The following is a 26266-nucleotide window of genomic DNA, read 5'->3' on the forward strand; positions in this document are numbered from 1 at the left end:
GCTATAATGTAGTCAGTATTTAGTTTATATATGTAAATATTTATATATAGCCTAATCATATATTGTCTCTTCAAATTACCAAAATAGTTTACTTTACTGCCACTATCTGCTTCTCTATCATATATTAGTGTGTGTCTTTATGTATGTGTTTACAGTGTTTGCAAAATACCTGTCTGCAGTCTAGGCTATATCATAATATTCTATTACTGTTAATCCCATTATGAATATTAAAATACGACGAACCATTTGTCCTGTATCATAGCTACATGTGTGACGTTTGCAGAAAAAAAACTGCGTGAAAATCAGTTTAGTATTCAGAGCGATAGAATGGATTAAATGCGCTGCGCCTGTCGAACAGCACTGAGTCGAGCGGGTCGGATGACCGCTCTATTGGCTCGTCAGCGCCAATAGGCAGCAGCGGCTGATGCGGCGTCTACCCTTTATATTGTCTATGATGTAAACGCTTTCTATATTTTACCCAGCATCTTACCTGTCAGGCTTTCTAAACTCCAGTGCTTCTCTCTAAAATATCCGACACTAATTCATATCTCCAACCTAACTAAAGCTTTTTGAATGAATCACCTGAGTCAAAACGCAACATTTCGCTATTTGAACATGTTCAGTCGATAACGGCCGAGTTAGGTTTGCCTGTCAAGCAATGCTGAGGGCAATAAATTCCCAAACGACTCGTTTGTCACCACTAGCCGTCGCTGGCTCGCTGCTGCTGTACAGCTGTCAAGAAGAAACAACTGGTACTTTGAGTATGTTTTGAGCAGCGCGTTAGCTATTAAAATCTGTTTATACGACAGGTGAAGTATGGTTCTTCCGATGAAAGTGTAATTTTTTTTTCTACAGAGCTGTGTTGGCTTCCAGCGACAAGGAGCCTCTCTGCGATAGCTAGCTATGTAACTAGCTAGCTAGCTAATTCGCTAACCATCCGTCATGGAAAATAAACTATATTCTTCCAAAACTGTTCTCCGTAACAGTTTTTCGTCTTTTCTCATTCAGAGTTAGTTTTTGTTTCGGGATTTCATTGAAGGTGAACGGTTGTATCTGTTGTTTAGATGCTGCTGGCTGCGTGTGAACATGTGATGCTCGTAAACAAACAAACAAGGCTCAGTCACAGAACAGTCGCTGGAAACATGGATATGGTGCTGGGAGGTAGCTAACGCCTGTTAGATCTACACAGACTGGGATGATCAGGACTCTAAAGGAGGACGCCTCCCCCTGGACTCTTTGACTTTGAGTGGGTGTTGGTGGACACTATACAAGTGTGTCCATTTTAAATCTTAACCAGAGGCGGGATTACGTGAGGAAACTAGGCAACAAAATCTCCTGGGAACCAGTCTGTGCTTCAGGTGCAGCCATGATGTTAAAAACCTTATTGATCACCGGGCTTCTTGGCTGGGCCACATGTCAAGACAACCAGAACATGACACCAGAGGAGAAGGCTGCTATCAGGTAAAATATGAGTAAACACGCAAATGATGGCTATTTAAAGTGTTTGTATGTGGATGCATGAAAGCGCTCACCTCTGTCAAGGACCGACAGACCACCAGAAATCCTTTGCCTTGAATCAGTGCTGTGTTGTGAACAGCTAGTCATGACTAGGGTGACCATATTTGGGGTCCGAAAAGGAGGACACCTTTTTTTTTTTTTGGACAGGGGGGCATTCATCGGTGTATCGGTGTATGTTATGACACAAATGACATGGTGTCTGTATAACAATTGCATTTATTGGCCCGAATAACACAAAACAACATATATACACTAACAAAAACATATGTACACTGACATTTTTGAGTGTTAGTGGTAGACTAAGTAAAAAAGAAAAAAGAAGTAGGGCCATCGGTGCAGCATTTGAGAAAAAAAAAAAAAGGCTCCTCTTCAGTTCTCCTGAAAAAAATTGGCTTCTCTTCAGTCCTCCTCTTGCGGGGTGTATTTGTCAGAAGATTGCATCTCTTTCAACAGTTTACGATTACCCATTAAGTAGGTATGAAAATCTTTGCAGGTCATGTTCCTGAAATTGTACTGGGTGCACAAAGTCCCTTTCAGTGAATCCACAGACATGCGATTCCTCTCCTTTGTCCACTGCGCTTGCATTAGTGAAAAGATGTGCTCCACATTTGCATTGTGGGCAGGTATGGCACAAAAAAAAAAAAATATACCATCTTGAGCAGCTCTGAATGAAAATCAACACTTTTTGACCTTTCAAACAATTTGGTCCACCTCTGATGTGCTTGTAGATCACTGAATCCCACACCATTTTTCTCAATGAATTTCTTGAGATTGGTGACCTGATCAAAGCACTTTGCATCATCAACTTCGACTCCCTTTTCAGCCAGGTTCCTGATGCAGGCCTCCACATCATTCCAGTCTGGAATTTCACTCCGATCCATCCACATAAAAGTGGAAAACTCCTCCATGTGTGCCTTCCATTTCTGAAGGTAGTCAAGACATGAACTGTACAGGCCCTGAACCTGAGCACTGAACTGGTCACACCGTTGCCCATATCCATCCTTCTGCTTTTGAGCCAGCATACTCTTGACTTTAAGAGGCATGAAGTTGTTCATCTTGCGCTCATGAAGCAAGCTCTGGACCTTGTTCAGAATCCTCTTCACCTCCACAATGGAGTTATCCTCCCTCTCCATCTCTTGAATATTGGACTGAAACACTGACATCAGTGAATGCATTTGCCACAGGTAAATCTCACTGAACTCATCCTCAAAAAACATCTTGATCTGCAGTGGTGGCCTGTCCTGGGACAAAAAGAATGCTTTCAAAGCTGGATACATTTGCAGTAATCGCTCAATCCCTGGGAATAATGACAGCCGTCGTGTCTGTGAGAGAGGAGAACCCTGTAATTAACAGTACTCCTTCAAATTCTCTGCGGACAGTGTAGATATGAAAGTAGTGATAGATTTTGAAAATGATTAGTGATGTGTACGCTAATGATCAGTGTCAAGTGTCTAGTGTGTCTGCGCCATGGTGAACACAATTGTTCAGAATATGAGCTGGACAGCCAACACCAATAAGAGCTGTGTTCTGCAGGGACTTCTTTAAATTTGCAAAAACAGTTTCCTTCCTCATTACGCCGGATTCCTCCAAACATTGTATTGCAGTTATCTCCAGTAAATGCAATGCATTTAGAAAAGATTCCCTTCTTTTGCAATGTGTCTTTTATGTACTTAGCAATGGTGTCAGCTGATTCATTTGGGGTGCTTTTAATTTCGATTAATTTGCTTTGCACATCACCATTCTTCCAGTCGTAATATTGGATCAGCAGAGGGAACAGTTTTACTGCTCCATGGTTGCTGCCATCAGTGGACACGTCACAGTAGGGAATACCTTGAAGTGCTTCTAAAGCACCATCAACAGAATGGGGGGCTATCACAGAATTTACAATGGCTTCTGTCTTCGTTCGGGTGCATGAGAATTTTTGAGCTGTTGGGGAGTCTGTGAAAACCTTCCTTAAGCCAGATGTGCAGTCCATTGACCTGTAGCTTTTGTGGTGCTTAACTGTGTGAAAAGCATAGCTGCCTTCTGCTGCAGTGACAACTACACTCTCGGACTTAGTCACAAAGAAATCCGTGACTTTAGATGATGAGCTCTCGCCCCTCGCTGCTTTTGTGTGCCTTGTTGAATTTATGTGTACCTGCAGGTCGTTGGCACCTTTATTTGCCACAGACACGTAAGTGCCTGCCTTACACGTCAAGCACTCAGCTTCATAGGGATCACGACCCTGGCGAAAGCACGGGAATTTTTTCTTCAACTCATCCATGAACGTGCATTTTCCTTTCGACGTTGCCATAGAACCGGCAGACACACGTGCTTTCGCTTGTTAACACTCAGGGTAGACTGGCTAGCCCACCCTACTTCCTTCACACACACACACACACACACACACACACAATGCAAAGTGACTAGATTTGAGGAGAAGGGCGTGACTAATTTGCGAACGATACAGAGAAACCTGGAATGGAGTAAAATGGAACGGAGTGGCAATTCTATTGACAATGTACTGTACATGTATTATGTTTGAGGCAGTTGAACAAAATCCCGGACGATTTTGAAATTCCCCCCGGACATTTTTTTAGGTCTCAAAAGTAGGACATGTCCGGGAAAAAGAGGACGTCTGGTCACTCTAGTCATGACGTGTATTGACCTTGAGTTTTCATTGTCATGCATTTTGTGTGTGCCTGTGTTATTGATAAAAAAATGATCAAAAACACATCATTGCTCAAGCACTGATAATTGGCAGTTAAATAATTGATTCCTGGAGTTGGATCCAAATTATCACCTAATGTGTTTAATGTGTTCCAGAAGGAAAAATACATGCTCCAGTGAATATCGCCTAATTTACCGACCAGTGTCCAAGCCAACATTAAAGCCAGTTTTCTACTGCGTTGGTTTCCTTGGAAATGATTGGAGTTGCTTTTTTTTCTTTCAATAACTCTAACAATAACTCCAAAACTCTGTCAGTATCTTACTTACTGTGTGACATGTTATATAAGAAATAATGTGAATAACTCTTGGTCACTATAGATATTTGGTAATGCATTAAAATATTGTTTGATTTGATTATTAAAGGACCTGTTACCAGTCCAACCAGAACAGCTGCTAAATACATATGCTCATAATACTTAGCCACCCTTAATTACAAAGGGGGAAAAAAGACATGTATGCGAGTTGTTTTTTTTTTTTTTAAACCCTATGCTAATTTTCCTCAAGCAGCAGGTGCATGAGCATCTTTTTTATGTAAGGAGTTATGTATATACATAGACTGCCATGACACTGTGCTTTTCTCTGAAAAAAGTTAAAGCTTTTATGCTGATCTTATTTGATTCATTTTTGTTTTTTGTTGTCGTTAATGTTTTAGGGACCAGATTGTTGAAATGTTTGACCACGCTTACGGCAGTTACATGGTAAGGTGTTAAAGCATCAGTTTTCTTGATCTAGTTCAATACTGCAGCATGATAGTACTGTACGATGCAGCTTTTAATCACAAAGACATTGACAATTAAAAAAAAAAGTTTGAGAAGGTATACCAGTCAATATGTGAATAACTGTGAATAAAATCATTGAGTAAAGTTTTGCTTATAAATATGTTAGGAGAAAATGTGATACAATTGCTTTTATTTAGAAATTTTCAGACATTTGACAAATCGAGCATTTGATACCTAAATCAACAGATTGAGAAATTAATCAACAGTGAAAATAAGTCTCAGCCGTACTGACACTGCTGCTAAGAATTTTTGTGTGTAGGTGGTAGAGAAGTATGGTAGCTGTTTTACAAACCTGACAAAATCCTGCAGGCTTATTTTCTACACAACAGTGCAAAATTTTTTTTTAATAAATAAAACTAAGTTAAGAACAATTAATAACAAACACATTTAAGTCTTGGATTTCAAATCTAAATATGGACTTCATAGCTGGTGAAATTAGAATAAAAAACTGATATCTCACAAAATGAGCGTTCTTTTGTTTTTCATGATTCCATAATTTTTTCCTCAGAATTGAGTGATTCCATATTTTTTCCCTCTGTTTGGTCTAAAAAAGTAACCGTTACTGACTGCCACAATTATTTTTCCTGATTTCTTATAGTGTTTCTTAAAGCCAGAAAGTTGCCATTTGAAATGACTTTAGTTTTGTGTCATGTCTGTGATCTGCTTTTTTTCTACAAAATTAAACAACTGAATGAACATCCTCCGAGGCCGGTGATTCCATAATTTCTGCCAGGGGTTGTATAAAAATTTGCAGTTAGTGACATTGAAAAGGACACTGGAATCCTTTTACACGGGGTTGTTACTGTTTGTTATGCAGAAATATGCTTACCCAGCAGATGAGCTGATGCCTCTAAGCTGCAGGGGGAGAGTCCGTGGCCAAGAGCCAAACAGAGGTGACATTGATGACTCCTTGGGGAAGTAAGTTCAACATCCACTGGTAGCTGGAGTCTAGGTCATCCAGTGAGGATTATGAAACCAGAGTAATTTCATTCTATAAAACAAGGACCCACGCATTTCACATCCATAACTCCTTGCCTGCTGTCAGTATAAAGTAACATCAGCTGCACTGTAGCAAAATTAATTTTGTTGAGAAAAAAAAGTTGTATTATATAAAATATTGCTATAGGTTTTCTGCTTTGTTATGGATTACAAACAAAAAGTCCTTGCAAGTGCATTTTTGTGACAATGTAAATGTTAGGTTTTGCAATTTTAATGTACTTTCTCTCTCTTTCTTTTTTAAACTGTTTTTAATCTTTCATTAAGATGGGTATTTCTGCAACCATCATTCTAATTATTTTGTGTTTGCTCTTAGAAATTGAATTTGACTTGCTGTAGATGGCCTAGTATTTTTTGTGGGGCTGCAATAATTAGAGTCTAATAAAATTTATTGAATATTTATTCTTGAATTCATTGTAAAATATATTTATTTGTGGGAGTAAAGTTCCACAGTGTCATTTTGCTAAAAATAAGGCAACAGATTAAACATTTGATTGCCACTTAAATGAAAATTAAGCTATCAGCTGCAGAAATACACACATCAGTTTATTTTCTTATGTCATTTTACAGATTTTCACTCACTCTGATTGATACCCTCGACACCCTGGTGGTGAGTGAGTGTTTGTCCTCTTTTTACATGGCAAAATATTGGCAATTTTGAAGTCTGACCATGTAGCTGAAATGTGACAGTAACATTTGGACACATTCCTCAAACATCTTTGGGCCAACTGGTCCATAGGTCTTATAAGGTGTTCCACACAAGCTTGTGTAGGATTTTGTCAATCATTTTCATCTGGTAAATACACTTATTTGGCCTGCTTCTTTTTTTATGCGCAGGTGTTAAACAAGCTTGATGAATTTGAGGATGCAGTGAGGAAGACTGTGATGGAAGTGCGCCTCGACAATGATGTGGTGGTCTCAGTGTTCGAGACTAACATCAGAGTTTTGGGGTATGAAACAGAGGTCTTATTTAATATGTTACCTGGGTTGTCAAAAAAGTGATACTCAGATACTAATGAATCGTAAAAATTGCTGTTGGATAACATACTCATTTACAACGCTATCGGTACTAACATTTGCCTATTCCAGTTAAATTGAGGTTGCATTGTCTCGTTTAAGTGTTGTCTGTTGTCAAAGCTGTTATTTACGGTTCCGCTAACAGCTTCATGCTAAATGCTTGAAGATGGTTTGGAAAGCCCAAACTGGAAACTTCTCTTCACTTAATGAACTCTGAAAACAGTATTGTTTCATGTAATAATATTTGAGCTTTCTTGTATTTACAATGAACAGATGCGTAAGTTGTTTTGTTTATTTATTTTTTGCGCTACCTCAGCCTAAAACTGTCTTTTGGATGTTTAGCTTGTTTTGTTCTACTTGCGTATATAAAATATAGTGCAAAATATTTTACACATTACTGTATTTTTGTTTTGCACGACATCAGACAACTTAAAAATAGTGTTTACATTGATGTTATTGTTTGTATTGTTATAATCTCTACTTAAAAAAATATGCCTCTTTCACCCCCAATAGTACTGAATATTACCTAGGGTATTGGTATGGAGTTTGAACTTCTAGTTTCGTGACAATCCAACATGTTACCAACAGCAGTCTAGTTCATTTCTGTTTCAGAAGTGACCTCTCTTTCATGTTAAGAGAGCAGCATCAGTTATATTTCATTTTAAAAAGTCTTCTTTGTATCTTTGTGAATCTCTCCAGAGGGCTGTTGGGAGCTCATGTGATGGCTGACCTTCTCCATGAGCGTGGAGAGAGGATGCAGTGGTATCGAGATGAGCTTCTTTATATGGCCAAAGAGCTGGGCCACCGATTACTGCCTGCCTTCAACACCACAAGTGGCCTTCCCTACCCTAAGGTCGTCCTTTATGACTTGTAGAATTTAACTGAACAAAATCTTGTTTCTGAAATGCTCCCAATATTTGACTGTTTCAGCTTAGCAACATTAATGTGTTGCTTATTGACACTACAATATTTCATTGTACATCTTGGCTAATGATTAAAAATCCATTTTTCTGAGTGAACGTTTCTCATAAATATGAATCACACGTAATGTTTCTTTTCAGTAATGGCTGAATATCTCTGCAGTAATGTCAACACTTTAACTTGAGTTGAATTTGGTTTTTACTTTCTTACGCACTGTGGATGTCTCCAAAAGACTGTGTACAAAAACATATGTGCTTGAACTTTTATTAGACCGCAGTATTTGTGCAGAGACTCAGAATTGGCCACACAAATTCAGGACCAATTGGTCTAATGTTCTTGTAAACCATATAGCATGGATAGTTCTTCATTTATGCTTTTCCATCTAGTCATATTTTCTTGAGTTAAATAATGAGTTCAGTCTCATTTTTCAGGTTAATTTGCGGTATGGGGTCTTGAATCCACTTTCACGCACAGGCAGTGAGTCGGACACCTGTACAGCCTGTGCAGGAACTATGATCCTTGAGTTTGCTGCTCTCAGTCGACTGTCTGGAGAGTCTGTATTTGAGGTATTACCCCCTTTATGCATCCCCAACATTACTTTTTACATTTTGTATTTGTAATCTTATTCTGTGTACTCCCATGCAATCGTGGCATCCAGTTCTCTTAACACTAGTGGACAGGCAGTGCCCAGCTAACAAAGAAGTTCTGTTCTTATGACTGTACCAAAGCTGTTTTTGCCTAAATACACCATGTATAGAGCTTTGTAACATCACAGTGCAGTACTCCCTGATCTAATTTATACATATTGGATTCAAAATGTATTGGACAGTCAGTCACGCTGGCAGATGAAAATATAGGCAAATAAGTATTTGATCCACTGTCAATTTTGCAAGTTTTCCCACCTACAAAGAATGGAGAGGTCTATAATTTTTATCGTATGTACACTTAAACTGTGAGATACAGGAAAAAAAACAAAACATAAAATCACATTGTATGATTTTTAAATAAGTAATTTGCATTTTATTGAATGAAGTAAGCATTGATCCCCTACCAACCAGCAAGAATTCTGGCTCTCACAGACCTGTTAGTTTTTCTTTAAGAAGCCCTCCAATTTTGCACCTGTTTGAACTTGTTGCGCATATAAAAGACACCTGTTCACACACTCAGTCAATCACACTCCAACCTGTCCACCATAGCCAAGACCAAAGAGCTGTCTAAGGACACCAGGGACAAAATGGTAGCTCTGCACAAGGCTGGGATGGGCTACAGGACAATAGGCAAACAGCTTGGTGAGAAGGCCAGAGGTGGGGCAAAGTCACCAGCAAGTCACTCTCAAGTCATGCATCGGCAAGTCTCAAGTCAAGTCCTAAATCAGGTCTCAAGTCATAATGACCACCAGTTGTTTACAAGCTGACTTGAGATTTCACTTGAGAATGACTTGACAGTGACTTCGTCCCACCTCGGGAGAAGGCAACAACTGTTGGTGCAGTTATTAGAAAATGGAAGAAACACAAGATGACTGTCAATCTTCCTTGATCTGGGGCTCCATGCAAGATCACGCCTCGTGGGGTATGGATCATTCTGAGAAAACCTAGAACTACATGTGAGGACTTGGTCAATGACCTTGAAGAGAGCTGGGGCCAGAGTCACAAAGATTACATTTGTAACACACTACTACGCTGTCATGGTTTAAAATCCTGCAGGGCAGCAAGGTCCCCCTGCACACACCAGGCCCATTTGAAGTTTGCCAATGACCATCTGGATGATCCAGAGGAGGCATGGGAGAAGGTCATGTGGTCATATGAGACCAAAATAGAGCTTTTTGGTATCAACTCCACTTGCTGTGTTTGGAGCATGAGAACAACCCCAAGAAAACCATCCCAACTGTGAAGCATAGGGGTGGAAACATCATTTTTGGGAGTGTTTTTCTGCAAAGGGGACAGGATGACTGCACAGTATTGAAGGGAGGATGGATGGGGTCATGTATCGCAAGATTTTGGCAAACAACCTCCTTCCCTCACTAAGAGCATTGAAGATGGGTCATGGCTGGGTCTTCCAGCATGACAATGACCCCAAACACACAGCCAGGGCAACTAAGGAGGGGCTCCGTAAGAAGCATTTCAAGGTCCTGGAGTGGCCTGGCCAGTCTCCAGACCTGAACTCAATAGAAAATCTTTGGATGGAGCTGAAATTCAAAACCTGAAAGATTTGGAGAAGATCTGTATGGAGGAGTGGACCAAAATCCCTGCTGCAGTGTGCAAACCTGGTGAAAAACTACAGGAAACGCCTGACCTTTGTAACTGCAAACAAAGGTTTCTGTACCAAATATTAAGCTCTGTTTTTCTGTTGTATCAAATACTTATTTCATGCAATAATATGCAAATTAATTATTTAAAAATCATACAATGTTATTTTCATATTTTTTTATTTTTTATTTTTTAAGATTCTGTCTCTCACAGTTGAAGTGTACCTACAATAAAAATTACAGACCTCTCCATTATTTGTAGGTGGGAAATCTTGCAAAATTGACAGTGGATCAAATACTTATTTGCCTCACTGTGTGTGTGTGTGTGTGTGTGTGTGTGTGTGTGTGTGTGTGTGTATATATATATATATATATATATATATATATGTGTGTGTATATATGTGTATAAATTTTTTATTATTTTTTTTTTTACTTGAAACTTTAAAAAGGACTTAATATTCATTTCCATGTGACAGGAACATGCAAGAAAAGCATTGGATGTCCTCTGGGAGAGAAGGCAGAGAGGGAATGACTTGGTGGGGACTGTCATCAATATCCACAATGGAGAATGGATCCGTAGGGGTGAGGCAATATCAAAACTCATATGCATAATGTTCAAGCTCCAGATCAAATTGGGGCTGTGTATGTTTCTAAAGAAACACGGGCTCAGCATGTCAGAGAACAGTAATAGTTCAGGAATGCGCATGGCTCCATATCTGGCTTCTGTTTTAATTTGAATTTGTCTGTTTGTAGACAGTGGAGTTGGTGCTGGCATCGACTCGTATTATGAATATCTGATGAAGGCCTATATCCTGTTAGGCGACAGTGTCTACCTGGAGCGGTTCAACATTGTAAGTCCCCAGTGTGTGTGTGTGTTCTGTCATTCACTTTGCCTATAAAAAGTATTCACCCCATTCAGCTTTTTACCTGTTTTATTTACTGTTTTATGACATCAGTTATAGGTTTTGCTTTAAAAAAAAAAGCTTTATACAGTATATTTTAAAACTAAAGTCTTCAATCTCAAAGTAAAACCATCTGTAAATGATCCCAATTAAATAAACTATCTTAAATATAAAGAATCACAGATATTCACCCCTTCGTTCAATAAGAGTATTTTATTTAGAAAGCAAAACTGGGTAAACTTCCAGCTTACTGCTGTACCCAGTCTAAGGTCTACATTACCAGCTGTGCTCCTCCAAGTAGGTACTTTTTTATTGTGTCCCGGTTTTTGGCAGATATGTGGAAATCTGTATTTTACAAATTAGTACCCTGGAATATTTGTGCAATTTTATATAATTTGTGTGCTCATCAAATTTCATCAACATATTCTCACAACTTTCTCAGTTAATGTGTTGATATGTGCCAAACATTTGTCTGGATCTCTGTTCCACAATATATTCTAAATCACCTCTAAAATTGAATCTATTAACTGTCCAAATATTTCATTGAACTCTATTCATTACTTTTTGAGTTATCCTGCTAACAGGCAAACAAGCAAAGGCCTGTGAAAACAGTACCTCCTTGGTAGAGGTACAGATACATAAAACTACACAATTTTCTTCCAACGAACTTCAGTTACCCATGTGCCCCTTGACCAACTCAAACTTTAAATTTTTGTCTCTTTTCTGACAGTTAGTTATGTTAAAGAGACTGTAGCAACTCTTCATCTTACTCTCTACGAGTATCCTTTTGGTTGAAGCGGTACATAAGGATCCACCAAAGAGTTGTTCTAACTGCGTAGCCTCAGTCTCACAACCATGTGGTGTGAAGAAAAAAAACCATGAGTAAAAAGTCCAAGGAGTTGGATACTTTCTATAGGATTTCTAAATTTGTTTCCAACTAATTGGTATCTGCTATGTTGTTGTTATTCAGCTCATTAGTTAAACACGTTTTTCCTGTTTGGTCACATTTATTTTCATGACGTATGCAACAGCACTACAGTGCCATAATGAAGTACATCAGTCAGCCCCCTCTGCTGCTCAATGTGCACATGCACAACCCCACTGTGAGCGTGCGCAGCTGGATGGACTCTCTGTTGGCGTTCTTTCCCGGCTTACAGGTCAGTGATCCAGACTTCAGCAGCATGGGAGAGGTGCATTTAATAATGCATATAGCACCATGAGAGGGTGCCGATGGTTGTTGGTAACAGATCATGGGCATTATTGTGCACATAACAAAATGTGATCTTGTCTGCATGTACATACATGAGGGGAAAAATGCTTCAGAACTAACATCAGGAAAATCCACATTACATTTTGTAATATTTTAAAAAGTGCCTTTTTTGTTTCTTTTTGGGGATCAGCTCAAAATGTTGTGGTTTCTGTTCCATGGTAGACCAAAACTTTTATGAAGTTTTATTAAAATTGTAAGAAAAAAAAAAGACTGTTAAACACGTTTTGGCACCGGTGCAGTGTCCTGGGGAAAAACATTAAGTATTGACTTGTGCTGCACAAATACCATGTTGAATGAGATCTGATCTGCTGTGACTGCTAATGTGTCTCTGAAGAAAGGAGTAGAGAGATTTATACTTTTAAGGCTTCAACACAAGACACATTAGACACAAGTGGTGACGTTTCCGGCTCGAAATGTCACCAGTTTTTTGCATGGGAGCATTCAGGCTGTGTGGATTTGTCTGGTTTTGATCTGTCGTTCTTGATCGAGCATGCCGTTATTATATATTTCGGATGTGCGTGTCTTTTTTGTATTATTCTTATAAATCTTTGTTTTATACCCAGGTTTTGAGAGGAGATCTGAAACCCGCTATCGAGACACATGAGATGCTTTACCAAGTCACCAAACAGCACAAATTTCTCCCAGAGGTACAAAATCTCTGTGCGAGTCACTCACCCATGCAACATTTCATTGTGCGCAAGATAGCTTCAGTTGTAGTGGCCCAGCTGTTATCAAACCTGGTATGTGTATTACAAATAGAGACTCCAAGAAGACTGTTGAATTTGGGGTCAATACATCAAAGGTCATGGTCACTGGAGTGTAGTCTGTAAAAATTTGGCAAGTGCAATAACTTCTTTCCCAAATGCCTGATTGCCAACAAGCTCTGTATGTTTGTTAGGACCCCTAAGAAGCCTATTGAGTTTGAGCTCCAAAGGTCCAAAATTCCTGATGTGTACTTTATAAAATGTTATCCAGAAAAGTGTAATTTTTAAATGGTAAGCTTGTTAATGTATGTAATGCCACACTGTATTTCTGAAAATTCCTGACAAATCATGTTAGTCCTCCAGTTATAAATGCTTATAAGCCCAGTTTTGTTATAAACCTGCCCCACTCAAATTATTTATATTATTTGCTAATATAACACAGGATTTTAAAGGAAACGGTAACCTCGTGTGGGAGCAGTACAGAAAAATCTCTTAGTTGAAGAACTTTGCGTCTTGTTAATTTAAAATCAAGTTTTAACAAGTGAAAAGTAACATAATGTTATGGCATCATCTTCTCAGGTCATTAATATTTGAAAAGAAGATTTTTCTTTCTGCCTTTTTTCATGAAATCTGCACATTAATGTGAAGAGAAAAAAAAGTCTGTTTGATCTCCCTGTAGGCTTTCACTACAGAGTTCAGAGTACATTGGGGCCAGCACCTGCTGAGACCAGAGTTTGCAGAAAGCACATACTACCTCTATAAGGTAATAATAATCTAAGCGCATGTGTGTTTATGCAACTTATCACTATTACTTTTCAAAAGCAAATTTCTCCATTAAACAAAATTTACCAATTGATAATCCCTCATGTCATCTGTTTTTTTTTTGTTTGTTTTTTTAGCAAAAGACATTTTGATAAGCCTGGGTGATGTTTGGATTAAAGAATGTGTTTATCTTGACCATTTGGACAATTGGGCGTGGCCTTCTAAAGCCGCACCTAACTGAGTTTGCAAACCTGAGTTGCAAACTCAGTTAGGTGCGGCTGGTTTTTCCCCAAACAGCTCTTGCTTGGCTGCATTTGGCATTGAGTCCTTCTGAGCAGAAGTCAGGGAAAGTTGTTTTTTCCCAAAGCTCAGTGCACTCCCAGCCACTTTGGCCCTGGCCGTGTTCTGCTTGGGACAGCCCGAGGCAATTCAGTGTAACTTGGTATTCACGCTGTCCTCAACTGAAATTCAGCCAGTTGTAAGACCTGCTTAAATCTTAAATGTGATCATTAATTAACTTTTATCCTGTATTTTTTTTTTCCAGCCATGCTTGCTAGTTTGTTAGCTTGTTATTCTCAAGAGACTGAAGCAAACACATACTGTGCAAAACTTTACAAGAATGTTTTGTGTGTGCATGTCCACTTTTCATTTTGAAAGTCCTCTGAATGTACTCCGTCAGGAATAGTTTGGGATAACATGTCTTTCTCTACAGGCGACCCGTGACCCATACTACCTCAGAGTCGGACAGTCTATTGTGGAAAAGCTCAATGCATATGCCAGAGTGCCTTGTGGGTTTGCAGCTGTACAGGATGTCCGCACTGGAACCCATGAAGATAGGTAGTGTGAAGGACAAATGCTTCTTGAAATGTGTTTAAATTCACTGGTATAACTGTGCAGATTCTCAGTCACCTAGGTAATAGTCTCCAAGTAGACTGAGGGCAAAACACCTTCAAGGAACTAAGCAAGTCCAGTTGACCTGACTCAACCCACTTGGATTTACTGGTATCTGGTATTTGTTATGAAAATGTGCTAATGATTTGTGTGTCTGTGTAGGATGGACTCATTCTTTCTGGCAGAGATGTTTAAATACCTGTACCTGATGTTTTCTGAGAAGAGCCACCTACCCATCAATATGGATGACTACATCTTCACCACAGAAGCTCACCTCCTCCCCGTTTCTCTCTCCAACACCCAGCTGCCCTGCCAAGTGAACATTACGGTAAGACCTCCCTCTGTCTATGTCAAAATGGGTACACACATTTTGTCATCATTTTTTTTTTTTAAGTTTCTGTATTCCTTATTGATAAAAGGTGCGAAAAGTGGATACTACCACAAGGAGGTGCCATAATCAAAAACTTTAAAAGTTCTACGCACAAGTAGAACTTGACATTAATGCTGCATTCACACCAGATGCCACGTGACTCCACAAATTCACGTCCCTCGCCTGACGATGGGATGGGTGCGACACCATCACCCGGTGTGTCGCTCTGCTTGGGCGGAAACTTTTGTGCAAAAATTTGCCCCGATGCCTCATCAAATAGGAGGAGCTTCCATTCCGCTCGCCGTCAAGTCAACATGGCGGACCTTGATCACACGGAGCAAGTTGCTGTGCTCTATTTGTTGTGGAAAGCTGACAAATGTCGCCAGCGGCACCGTCCCTGGGTTCACAACATCCTCATGAGACGTTCCCAATTTGGGGAGTTTCATCATTTGCTGCAGGAGCTGCGTCTGGATGACTGTTGCTTTCAGCGGTACTTCCACCTCTCCAGGACCCAGTTTGAGGACCTCCTGTCCCGTTTGTGCACGCACACTGGCTGCTGCTGTAGTTCCTCGTTCTCCCCTTCAACTATGTCATAATTGTGTTATAAACCAGTCACCATTTGTTTTATTATACATCTGTGTAGTTAATAAAATTATTTTCATGGATGATTTGTTTGCGCGCGCACATGTAAACAAAGAAAAAAAAACTGGCTGCTTCTGCAGTTCCTTGCTCTCCTCTCAAACTCTGTCATAATTGTGTTAAATAAAGTACAAAAGAGACATAAGTCCTGCTCACAGGCTGATTGCCAGAGACAGGACATGTCCACATCAAGTATAAACTCCAGACAGCTCCATGTCACTACATATCCAGTCCCTGATCGGTCATCGCGGCGTGATAAGACGAAAAAGCGATATCACGCCACAAACGCACTAATCGCTCAGAATCGCTTTATTCGTGTCGCTTTATTTGCATCCATCGCGGCTTGGACTTTTGTGGCACCACAACGCGTCCTTCCATAGGGATTACATGGCAGTCTCTCACTGCCGTCGCTTGCGTGGTGTCCGGTATGAACGCGGCATAAGAATTCTGAATCATGTTTTTACATTAAGAAGACTTCATGGCACTTTGACGTTTTTGACTTTGTCATGTGCACTGTATTTTATAAGTGCCTCGTTAAAATCGGTCACCCTGTTCCAGGAGTCGGATCATGCTTCTCATGAAGATCTGTTCACACACTCTTGTCCCAGCACACAAACATTGTTCCCCAACAATCCGTCGTTTGCCAAAACTATCCGGGACAGCTACAAGTACCTCACTGGTGTGGGACGAGCCTTCCATCCCTTACCTGTCAGGTGGGTGCTTTGGCATTGAGAGTGAATCACTGGTGGAATGTTCTGGTCACGTCACACCTTTGTGTGGTTGTACTTTGCAGGGAAATTGAACTACCACTCCATGATAACGGCATGGAACCCATAGAGTTCTTGAAAAGTATGGGCATTTCTCTCACACCAGTAAATGACATCAAGATGGGTGGCTCAGGACATCTGAAGGTATTTTGGATTCTTTTATTTCATCTTGGAAGATCTACACTGTCTCCTCATTGTCCTAAAGGTTATTTAGCAGAATAGGGGGAAAAAAAAAGATGGAAATAGCTGTGGGGAATACGTATTTTAAGGCGTGGCATATGGGGACATATGAGTGGTGGAGAAGAGGAGGTTTTAGATCTTTGTTTTTCTTTTTTCAGGAGCACAAAGGAGTATACAGAGTTAAACTGGTGGCAGAGGTACACCAGACAACAGAGGAGGAGGTGGTGGTGCCTCATGTGGTTCAACTAATATCCCCACCATTTTTGGGAGGAACAGTCCTCACTGCTGGACCTGCCAAGTTTGGAATGGACCTCACTAAGCAGGAGCATGGGGTGAGAGTCTGACCAGGCACTTATATGGTATAGACTGTCAACCTCAATGTTACATAATTCTTAAGAAACTTAATGTTCTACCTGCCCTACATTTTAATTGTCCTCCCTTGATATGTCTGTAATTAATTGTTGTCTCTTGATGTCATCTGAGTTAAACTGTTGATTTGTAAGTGTACTTTTTATTTTTTTTTCTTACTTAATAGATTATGTACAGCACTTTGGTCAGCGTGAGCTGTGCTTAAATGTGCTCTGCAACAAATTTTACTTACTTACTAATTTACAAGATTGATGAACTCTGTGTACATGCCTAAATAATAGAACTAAAAAAATACATATACATTGATAATATTTATCTATACAGCACTTTAAATTATGCATACAAAGTAGCGCACAAAATAAAATACAGATAAATGCCAATGAATAAGAAAGTTTTAAGATACAGATTTTAAATATTAAGAAAAAAAGCTGACCATTATTGATTATAGAGTACATAGTATGACAGCATATGGTAAAATAAAGTCTTAAGTCTAGTTTTAAAACCCTCAGTGGCTCTCAATTGCATATCATCATTTGGTAAAGCATTTCATAATGTTGTGGCGTGCCCTAAAAATTTCCTACGACCTCTGTTTTTTTTTCTTCAAAAAATCTGGATCAAAGAGCCGATCTTGCCTTAGGTCTCTGATTGAAGGCAGTTAACTTGAAAGCAAGGGAAACTACAGAAGCAATAAATTAACTTGATAAAGTAACTTATTGGTGGCAGGTGACCACGAAATTGGGTAACTTTAGTGACTAACAGTAAGAAATTCACTTCAATGAACTGAGTAAATATACTTGTTAACCTGACAATACCTGATAGTAACTATGCACCAGTAACTTGGTAAATTAAGACAACTTGATCCCTCCTGACCTTTGATTCTGAGGATCTGTTAATCCTGGTTACATGGTCAAAGCAGTCAGGATCTAGGTTGTGCAGTAAGGATAAAAAGCATCATCAGCCCCCTGATCCTGATGTCCAGATCAAATCAAGACAGACAAAAGGGCAGTGACAACATATAACCTCCTTGGTGAGGTTCCAAGATTGGTGACCACGGTCAAAGGCCCGCAGTCAAAATCAAAATTCACGAATTAGTCAAAGATGAGAGATCAGGATCACTAGTCAGCAATCACAATCAAAGATGAGCATGATCTGGAAGAAAGATCAGGAGCTCTCGTCAGCAATCAGGATTAAACCATGTTAGAGACAACATCAAAGGAACAGCCCTCTTAAAAATGGAAAAAGGGACAAAAGTAAAAATGTCAACACAGGACTATTGGATCTTGGTGAGGGATGTGCTGTCCGAGTACACTTCTTGTTCAACTTGGAATATTGCAAACTTTTGTGCTGTAGGTGAAAGGCAGCATAGTGAAAGTCTCCCCCTACACAGCGTGTCAGCCATTAGATAATGCTGCAGAGCTTAAAGGTCGTATCGCTCTGGCACTGCGTGGTGACTGCATGTTTGCTGAAAAGGCTCGTCGACTGCAGGAGGCAGAAGCCATCGGAGCAATCTTTATAGGTGAGAAAACTACAACTACATCCAATATTAAACCCATGTCATGAAGCTCACTACACAATTAGCATTGTTGCCAATACCGTGAAAGCTGTAGGTTAAAAATAAAATTCCATTCTTTTGTTTATTTATTTACTGTTTTAGACCACCATGAGGGGAGTAATAGTGAGGAAACTCCCCTCTTCCAGATGGTTGGAGATGGTGGCTCCACTGAAGACATCAGGTTACCTTTGGTCTTCCTGTTCAGTCGCGAAGGTGCTGCTCTTACAGCTGCCCTAGAACAACATCACAATGTTGATGTGTTGCTGCTGCCGAAAGAGAGGCAGCTGGGAAAAGGTGAGGATCAGAAAGAAACAGTTTGCACTTATCTGGGAATTTGGACTGAGGGCCTGATTTACTAAAGGTTTGTGTGCATAAACTCTATAGCGTGATCGTTACCGTCACTGATGTGTCACCCTTTGACGTCAAATCACACTGATACACCTATCGGAGTCTGTGTGGGACCTATGCACAGACGGCTGTGCAGAATGCAGCGTAATGATTAACCAGTTTCATTAAATACCGTGGATGGAATGGTAATTGTCTGAAATAGGACGTTGATTGTTTTGTTTTTTGTTTCTTTTTAATTGCCAGTCAGTTAAGTTTGGGTGTAGGAATCACAAGGCACAGACCTGCAAGTGGTTGAATAAATTTAATTTTGCACTTATGGCCTTTAACACGCACAAAATTCTTATGTATATACTGCTGTCTATGACAGATTACCACCCACTATCAGCTGCACAGTCAGGCTTAAGTGTCTGTTACACAATGACTGATTGAAGAAAGGCTTGAATAATTTGTATGTAATTATGACAACTGTTTGCGTCCAGTTTTGTTCTGTATAAGTCCTTTTTTGTCATTTGTTAAATGTGTTCCTTGTCAGCTGATGTCCAGCGGATACTTCAGAAAGTTTTGTGCATGCTCAAAAGTTTGAGTGCTTTCCCGGTGGTTGCATGCTTATTGACTGTTTTGCCTTGTACTTGTTTTTTTGCTTCTGCGATATTCATGCATTCATATCTTGTGGTTGTCCAATGCTTCAAACTGGGCTTCTGATTGGCTGAAGCCTGGCACAGGGTTTGAATTCTGCATGAGGAGAGAGACTGTTTCTGATGCAGTAATATTCAGTGTGGCTGTGTGTTTTTATCTGGACACTCAGCAGATTCTCTTGCACCAGAAGGTTGTTTAAAGTACTTGCTGTTGCAGCCACATTGAGCACCGACCAGCACAGTAGAGGACGCTGTCAGTGTAGTGAGGACATATGATGTCATCCCCGACTTAGCCTTGTTGTAGCCACATTTGCGTTTAGACCTCTCCAAATCCAACTCCTCCAGCACACATATTTGTCTTGAAACCGGGAAAATTGACGTGTTGAATGAGTCTCTTTGTGTTTCCTTTGGAAATGTCACGCCATCTGTCCATCAGAGCCCCAGATCCACTGGAGACATACAGATAAAGCGATATTTGCCATCGGGCTAATTATTTCAGTCCGTTACGAATCAGTTTACTCAATCCGTCATAGTCTGACAACACCTTTTACTTGAATTGTCTCCATTCCAACGTGCAAACGTTTGAATTGCCCACACAATTTCACACTTATTTGGATCTTAGTAAATCAGGCTCTGCAGCCTCTTTGTATGAGTTAAAACAGATGAAAGCTGATGTTTCACCTTCTTAAATCTGATGGATGTAGCTGATTTAACTTTTAACTGTGTATATGAACTCCTCTGCAGAAAACTGGAAGAACATTCATTTAGTAGTGGAAAATCTGTGTCTAATTAGCTGTTGTTTTCATTGTCCAGATAACAGAGAAAAATCTGTCAGCATGAACTTGAAGCTGCATTTGGCAGAAGAGGGCGAGCTGGATGAGACGACAGGTAGGGTGCCCACCCTGGAGTTTGTATTGGAGAAAGGAGGTGTGTTCCTTCAGGAGAAGGAGGAAGGGGAGCTCAAACCCTCGCAACAGCAGTCACACGCACAGACAAGAGATAACGACTGTACTGAACGCTGTTCAGCAGCGGTGGATTTGTCTTAAAACTCAAGTCTGAATGTGGACCAGATGCAGATCTGTGACCCCTTCCGAGTGCCAAGCAGACACCTTTCTCAAGTGATCCTCCATCCATGTCGGAGGGGCGTGTGCATCAGAGTCTTTCACTGCCCCGCGTGTCTACAGTGGTAATGTACATGCTCCTCCCACCCTGCATCCGTAACGGATGGATGGAGACGGTCACAGAAAGACTACCTCCGTGATGCAGGTCTGTTTGGAAATGGTGCGCATGCGTGAGTTTTTTTTACGCGTGTCGGTGACGTCATTTCCCTGTGGGCAGGCCTTGAGTGAGATGTGGTCCCGCCCTCTCGGCTGAATTCCTTTGTTTCACATGCTGCTCGAGACGGCACGCGTTGCTTTATCAAAATTTTTTCTGGACCTGTGAGGAATATCTGAGTGGACACTATTCGAGAAATTAAGCTGGTTTTCGGTGAAAAGTTTAACGGCTGATGAGAGATTATGGGGTGTTTCTGTCGGTGTAAGGACTTCCCACAGAGCGGGACGTCGCGCAGCGCTTCCAGGTGCCGTCGTCGGCCTGTTTCGACCTGAAAACATCCTAATTTAAGGCTTAATTCACCCAGGACGTCATGAGGACTTTATGCGGACATTCCACTGTTTAAGGACGTTTTTTAATGAAAGACGTGCGCGCAAATCTGTGTGCGCCGCGACAGGAAAAACACCTCTGTGTTGAAAACCATTTGTAAAATTCAGGCGGCTTTTGATGGCTTTCAACAAGTGAGTAACAGAGAAATTGTTCCAACTTGCCCGTTAAGGTTTCCAACGGAGGTGTTTTTCCTGTCGCGACCCCCCGCGGTCGGGTCCGGCCCGACATGCGACTCTGCCCACACGCTCTTTCATTACAAAATGTCCGTTAACAATGGAATGTTCGAATAAACTCCTCATGCCGACTTCTTCTGAAAGTTCTCTGACGACTTCCTGGGTCAACAGAGCCTGAAATGTGGAAGTTTTCAACTTGAAACGGCGAGACGCTGCCACCGCGAAGCGCAGATCGCCGTCAGGCACCGTGGGCCGTCCTTACGGTGACACTACCAGACCAAAATCTCTCATCAGCCGTTAAAATTTTTACCGAAAACTAGCTGAATTTATCGAATGGTATCCACTCAGTTGTGCCTTACAGTTTTGAAAAAAATTTGATCAAACAAAGCAGCAGTCTATGAGCCATTCCTAAACAATGAAAAAATCGACGAGAGGGTGGGCCACTCCTCACTCAAAGACTGCCCACAGGCGAATGACGTAACCGACAGGCGTGAAAAAACTCTCGCATGCCCACGAGGGTTCAAGCATGTCTGATGTAATCACACATGATTCAAATCCATATGGTTTTTTATGGTGATGCTGATGTTGAGACTTTAAAATGACCTCACAGAAGAAAATTTAAAAAAAAAAAGGTTTTACAAACAAAAAACCCTTACTTATTACATTTGTATGCATTGCAGCCTAATTTTTGATGTAGATCTAGATTGCACTTTTTCACTTCAATATGTACTGTTAATTAATAATTGCAAAAAAACTCTAACCTGGCCAGTCAGTGATGTTGGTTACTGTAACTTTGCAGTAATCTAATGGTGGCTGATGAAGGATATAATGTGAGGCCAATTTGGGAACTTTATTCTGTGTTAAAAATGACTTCAGGGATTTTTAAAACTGTGCAATTTGATGTTTTTATGTATGTGTGCACATGTGAACGTATGTATTCTGTGCAATTATATCCAAGGTAGTGTCTCCACTAAAACATTCATTTCACTAAAAATAATCTTGTTTTGCACAACGTCCTCCTCCTAGGCTTTCAGAATAAGTGTCTCTACTCTTAACCTGAGTTATGAAAAATATTCTGTTTTGCTTTGGAGGTCATGTGCCTGTTTTGTGCCCACATCCCATAAACAACTGTGACATTTCACTCATAATATTTGATAAAAGTGACCAAAGGATAGTTTTAAAAGTAAATGAAGCAGTGTGTAGTATGCATGCATTTGAGAGTCAGTATGTTGGTCTCCATTCCCATAGTGCTCTGCATTTGAAACTAGAGCCTGACCGACAGTAATTTTTTTGGGTACCGATACTGATATGCTGATAAATGCATTTTTAAAAAATGGTAATGATTCCCAACATTTTGTTATTAAACACTTATGACAAAAAAATGTAATTGAGGCTTGAGCTACAATTTAACATTAAATTTATCATAAAAATAATTATAAATAAAACGTACATCCTGCTGCCTCTACTCGGATTGGCAATTGTCATGTTGCACCACTCAGCATTTTTGCATAAAATAGATTTTCTTGTCTATTTTTGGCCTGCCTCGTGATATAACAACCACTTGTCTATTATCACTATAAAGTGGCTGGTTGCTTTGCCTCTCTCTTGTAGCTAATGTGCTCAAGGGGTCATTGGGTCCTGCACCCATGCTTTACAACTTTGGAAAAGTAATGCTGTGAGAGTACTCTCTGCTGGACAAACTAGGTGATAACACAACAAAGTGTTTTCTGTATTTAGTATAGGCTCTGGGGGGGGGGGGGGGGGGAGTCGTGTACATTTCTCTAAGAGAGCCAAAACTTGCATTTTCACCTTACATATGAGGACATTCAAAAAAGCTTGGTTAAGATTTTCATCCGTGGTACGTTTTTTTCTGCTGCACGATTTATGCCATCACAGTCCATGGCTAATGGGTCGAAATTCAAGAATTCAGGTTTGACAGAATAACTAACAAGAAGACAGTATCAGAATGAAAAAATCACCTTTATCTATCATGTTTAGACATAGCATACACATTTGCTACATGATTTAATGTCATTAACAGCATTTTGTATCCAAAAACATTATTTTTTCATTTGATATGTGGAAGAAGTCCCTGGCTGGTTGGAGGCAGATTTTGATGAGAACTATCCTTTTTCTGGTGGAAAACCTCTGCCTGCATAGTTGAGAAATCCTTGGCGTCACTTCCTGGTCTGAACACTTTCACCAAGTACTGTTCTGCATCACTGATGATGGGCGCAGAAAGGTGTTGCAGCTGCCCAAATTGTTTCAGTAGCTCCTCAGGTGTAGCTTTTAAGGCAGCCTTCTTAGTACCAATTTTGCTCGTGATGTCACATCCAGTAAGGCTGTGCACAGCCGGAAGGACTGAACAAAGGTTACTTCCAAGTTTGTCATACAGAGTATGAAGGGGCACATAGCGAGTAGTGTCTCCAACTCCGCACGTACCCACAGCTCCAGAAGGTTTTTCCTTAGAAATACAGGCATGTGGTACAAAAGGGCAACAATCACATCAGTGTCGCTCGTAATCACAACACATACTCTGTGTCCATTCTCAAGACAGTCAAGGACATGAATAGGGATGCGCAGGTCAGCTTCTTCAAAGCTTGACTGAAGATGTGGACTCACACTCAGTTTCCTACTGTATACCATTGGAATTTTAGTACAAAAGCTCAAAAAAAGAGGGCAGCACTAGTTGTTAGAGTCCCTTCTTGTTATGAAATCAAATAAAAGTACAATTCTTGATTTAGATGAGATCACTGTGTCCATACACTAATGACATAAACATAATGTATTTCTGTTGTAGGCTACTAGTGAAATATGCTTGGGTTCGATAGGCCTACACACCAGACATCCATGAAATCACTTCTTGGCCACTTAGGCCATTGTGAATCCTAAGAAGGCCTTCACAAATACATAAAGGTCAGAACAGACTATGATGATGTAGATACGATCATCTGTTATTACTCTGGAAACTTACCTATCAGCTCTACTTTGTAATAGCACATACAATAGCTTAGAGAAAGGTGACAAGGTCACTTCATTTTCAAAACAAAGAAGAAAATGGCTTCTTCCTACAAATACAATGGCTTAAGGTTACAAGATGTGGGTCACTTTAAGAACAATAGATGGCAGCGTGGTCTTGGGTATGCTTGGCTCTAGGGAAATGGATGGGGAACTTAGGCCTTACATGCATGTATTAGACATAGACCAACTTCATGTCTCCTGGGGCCATGTGGAGGACATTTTGGCAGCCATTTTGAAATAATGCAAATGAGGCAAAATTGAAAGGGGTTAAAATGGTGTCAGTGAACTTCGAGATAACAACACCCTGTACCCTAATAGCAAAATCAAGTTTCAATATCAATTATTCCATGAATTAGAACTAATCAGCTGATTTGGTAAATACCATTTTTTGGGGGTAGGGGAAACTTTGGGTCACATTAACCCCCTCAATGACCCTGCAGTATACTGAAAATAAAAATTGAAAGTGTTTTTATTAAAAGGACCCCATAAGGATGTTTTTCACAAAAGCTGGCTTATTTTTGTATACAAATAGTATCTAGGAAGGCTTGCAATCTTTTAGTGGCTTTCAAACTGAAAGTGATTTTTCGGCAAAATTAGGGGGAAAAAAATCTTTTTTTTTTGTCAAAATATTCTCTAAATGACATCTAAACATGATGCAAATGTATATGCTACATCTAAACATGACAGGTAAAGGTAATTTATTTACTGTGCCACTGTTGTCTTGTTAGTTATTCCGTAAGATATGAATTCTAGAAATTTGGCCAAATAGCACTGAACCATAATTGAAAATTGGGCGCTGCAGAAAAAACGTACCACAGACAAAAATCTTAAACAAGCTTTTTTGAATGTCTTCATCATAGGTAAGGTGAAAATGCAAGTTTTGGTTCTCAAAGAGAACTGTACACGAAACCCCCCCCAGAGCCAGGACTAATTGTTTATTATGTAAAAATACATTTTCAGATCAGCTAAAAATGACGCCAATACAGATACGTTCGTGAAAGGCTCATGTTGGTCTATTATAGGCCAACTGATACATCGACCGGGCTTTACTTGGAACCGCAAGGCAATCATACCTATTTTCTTTGATATGTGTTGCTGTAACACATTTTATTCCCAGTCATGAATTATAGTTGCATGGTAAAGTGATGAACATATATATTTGCAGTTAAAATGTCAGGAATTGTGTGATCTTTAAACTTCATTTAAGAGTAACAGTCAAGTACAAAAGAAAAAGTTGGATTCTGTGTATTGTTCCAAAAGCATTACTGCCACTTATGTACTGTACGTAGAATCTGGTCCATGTGTATTTGGACTGTGAGACAATATTTGAAGCATTTAGATGCAAAATCTTCCAGTAATTTTTTTAAACTGAGGTAAATGCAATTTTAATATGGAGTTTAAAAGGAAAGTGTACAGCTTTCTATCAATAAAATTAAATATTTTTTTTATTAATTAACAAACTGATGGTCACCTAAACAAAAAAGTGCAATGTGGGCTCAATGGAAAAAATTAAGCTTTTGGATGTGGTGGGTTTTGCGTCTCAACTTTATTTGTACATTTTGCCTCTGCATAACAGTTTAAATGAAACGGTCAAAATGTGCATGTAGTGTTGACTTTCCTCTTTAATTCAAGGGGGTTTAATAAATGTATTACATTAACAATTTAGGAATTACACTCTTTGGTATATAAACTGACATTCCACGTCCCAACAGCCAGGGGCTATGAACATGGACCGGGCCGCCGGGCCACCCGCCCTCGACCGCCACCCAATCCTCTCTGCACCCGACCCCCATGGCCCCCTCTGCAGGTGGTGAACCCACAGGAGGGCGTGCCCAC

At 40.0% G+C, this 26266-nt stretch overlaps 1 protein-coding gene and 1 long non-coding RNA gene across 2 annotated transcripts; one reads left to right on the plus strand and one right to left on the minus strand.

The window, feature by feature from the left end:
- The first annotated feature begins 714 nt into the window (after nt 1–714).
- On the plus strand, nt 715–20746 carry si:ch211-282j22.3 (ER degradation-enhancing alpha-mannosidase-like protein 3). Its single transcript, XM_034191873.1, has 20 exons — nt 715–1461; nt 4880–4925; nt 5824–5924; nt 6573–6612; nt 6840–6952; nt 7719–7872; nt 8372–8506; nt 10662–10767; nt 10939–11036; nt 12119–12244; nt 12921–13004; nt 13741–13824; nt 14536–14660; nt 14877–15042; nt 16282–16436; nt 16517–16634; nt 16829–17002; nt 18390–18555; nt 18694–18885; nt 20388–20746. Exons 1-20 carry the CDS (start codon nt 1367–1369, stop codon nt 20618–20620), a joined length of 2511 nt encoding a protein of 836 aa, XP_034047764.1. The 5' UTR covers nt 715–1366; the 3' UTR covers nt 20621–20746.
- LOC117529189 lies at nt 1717–3800 on the minus strand. The gene is made up of 2 exons (XR_004565943.1): nt 3742–3800; nt 1717–2180 (listed from the first exon to the last, which is right to left on the minus strand). It is a non-coding gene; the product is annotated as an uncharacterized LOC117529189 (long non-coding RNA).
- Nucleotides 20747–26266: the final 5520 nt, after the last annotated feature.

Source organism: Thalassophryne amazonica, chromosome 17, assembly GCF_902500255.1.
Source record: "Thalassophryne amazonica chromosome 17, fThaAma1.1, whole genome shotgun sequence".
Lineage (NCBI taxonomy): Eukaryota > Metazoa > Chordata > Actinopteri > Batrachoidiformes > Batrachoididae > Thalassophryne > Thalassophryne amazonica.

Excerpts from the sequence above, each read along its gene's own strand:
- si:ch211-282j22.3 (XM_034191873.1), top strand. The coding sequence starts at position 1,367 with ATGATGTTAAAAACCTTATTGATCACCGGGCTTCTTGGCTGGGCCACA. Across the intron at positions 6,613-6,839 it reads ATACCCTCGACACCCTGGTG|GTGTTAAACAAGCTTGATGA; the intron begins GTGAGTGAGTGT and ends TTTTATGCGCAG. Across the intron at positions 6,953-7,718 it reads ACTAACATCAGAGTTTTGGG|AGGGCTGTTGGGAGCTCATG; the intron begins GTATGAAACAGA and ends GAATCTCTCCAG.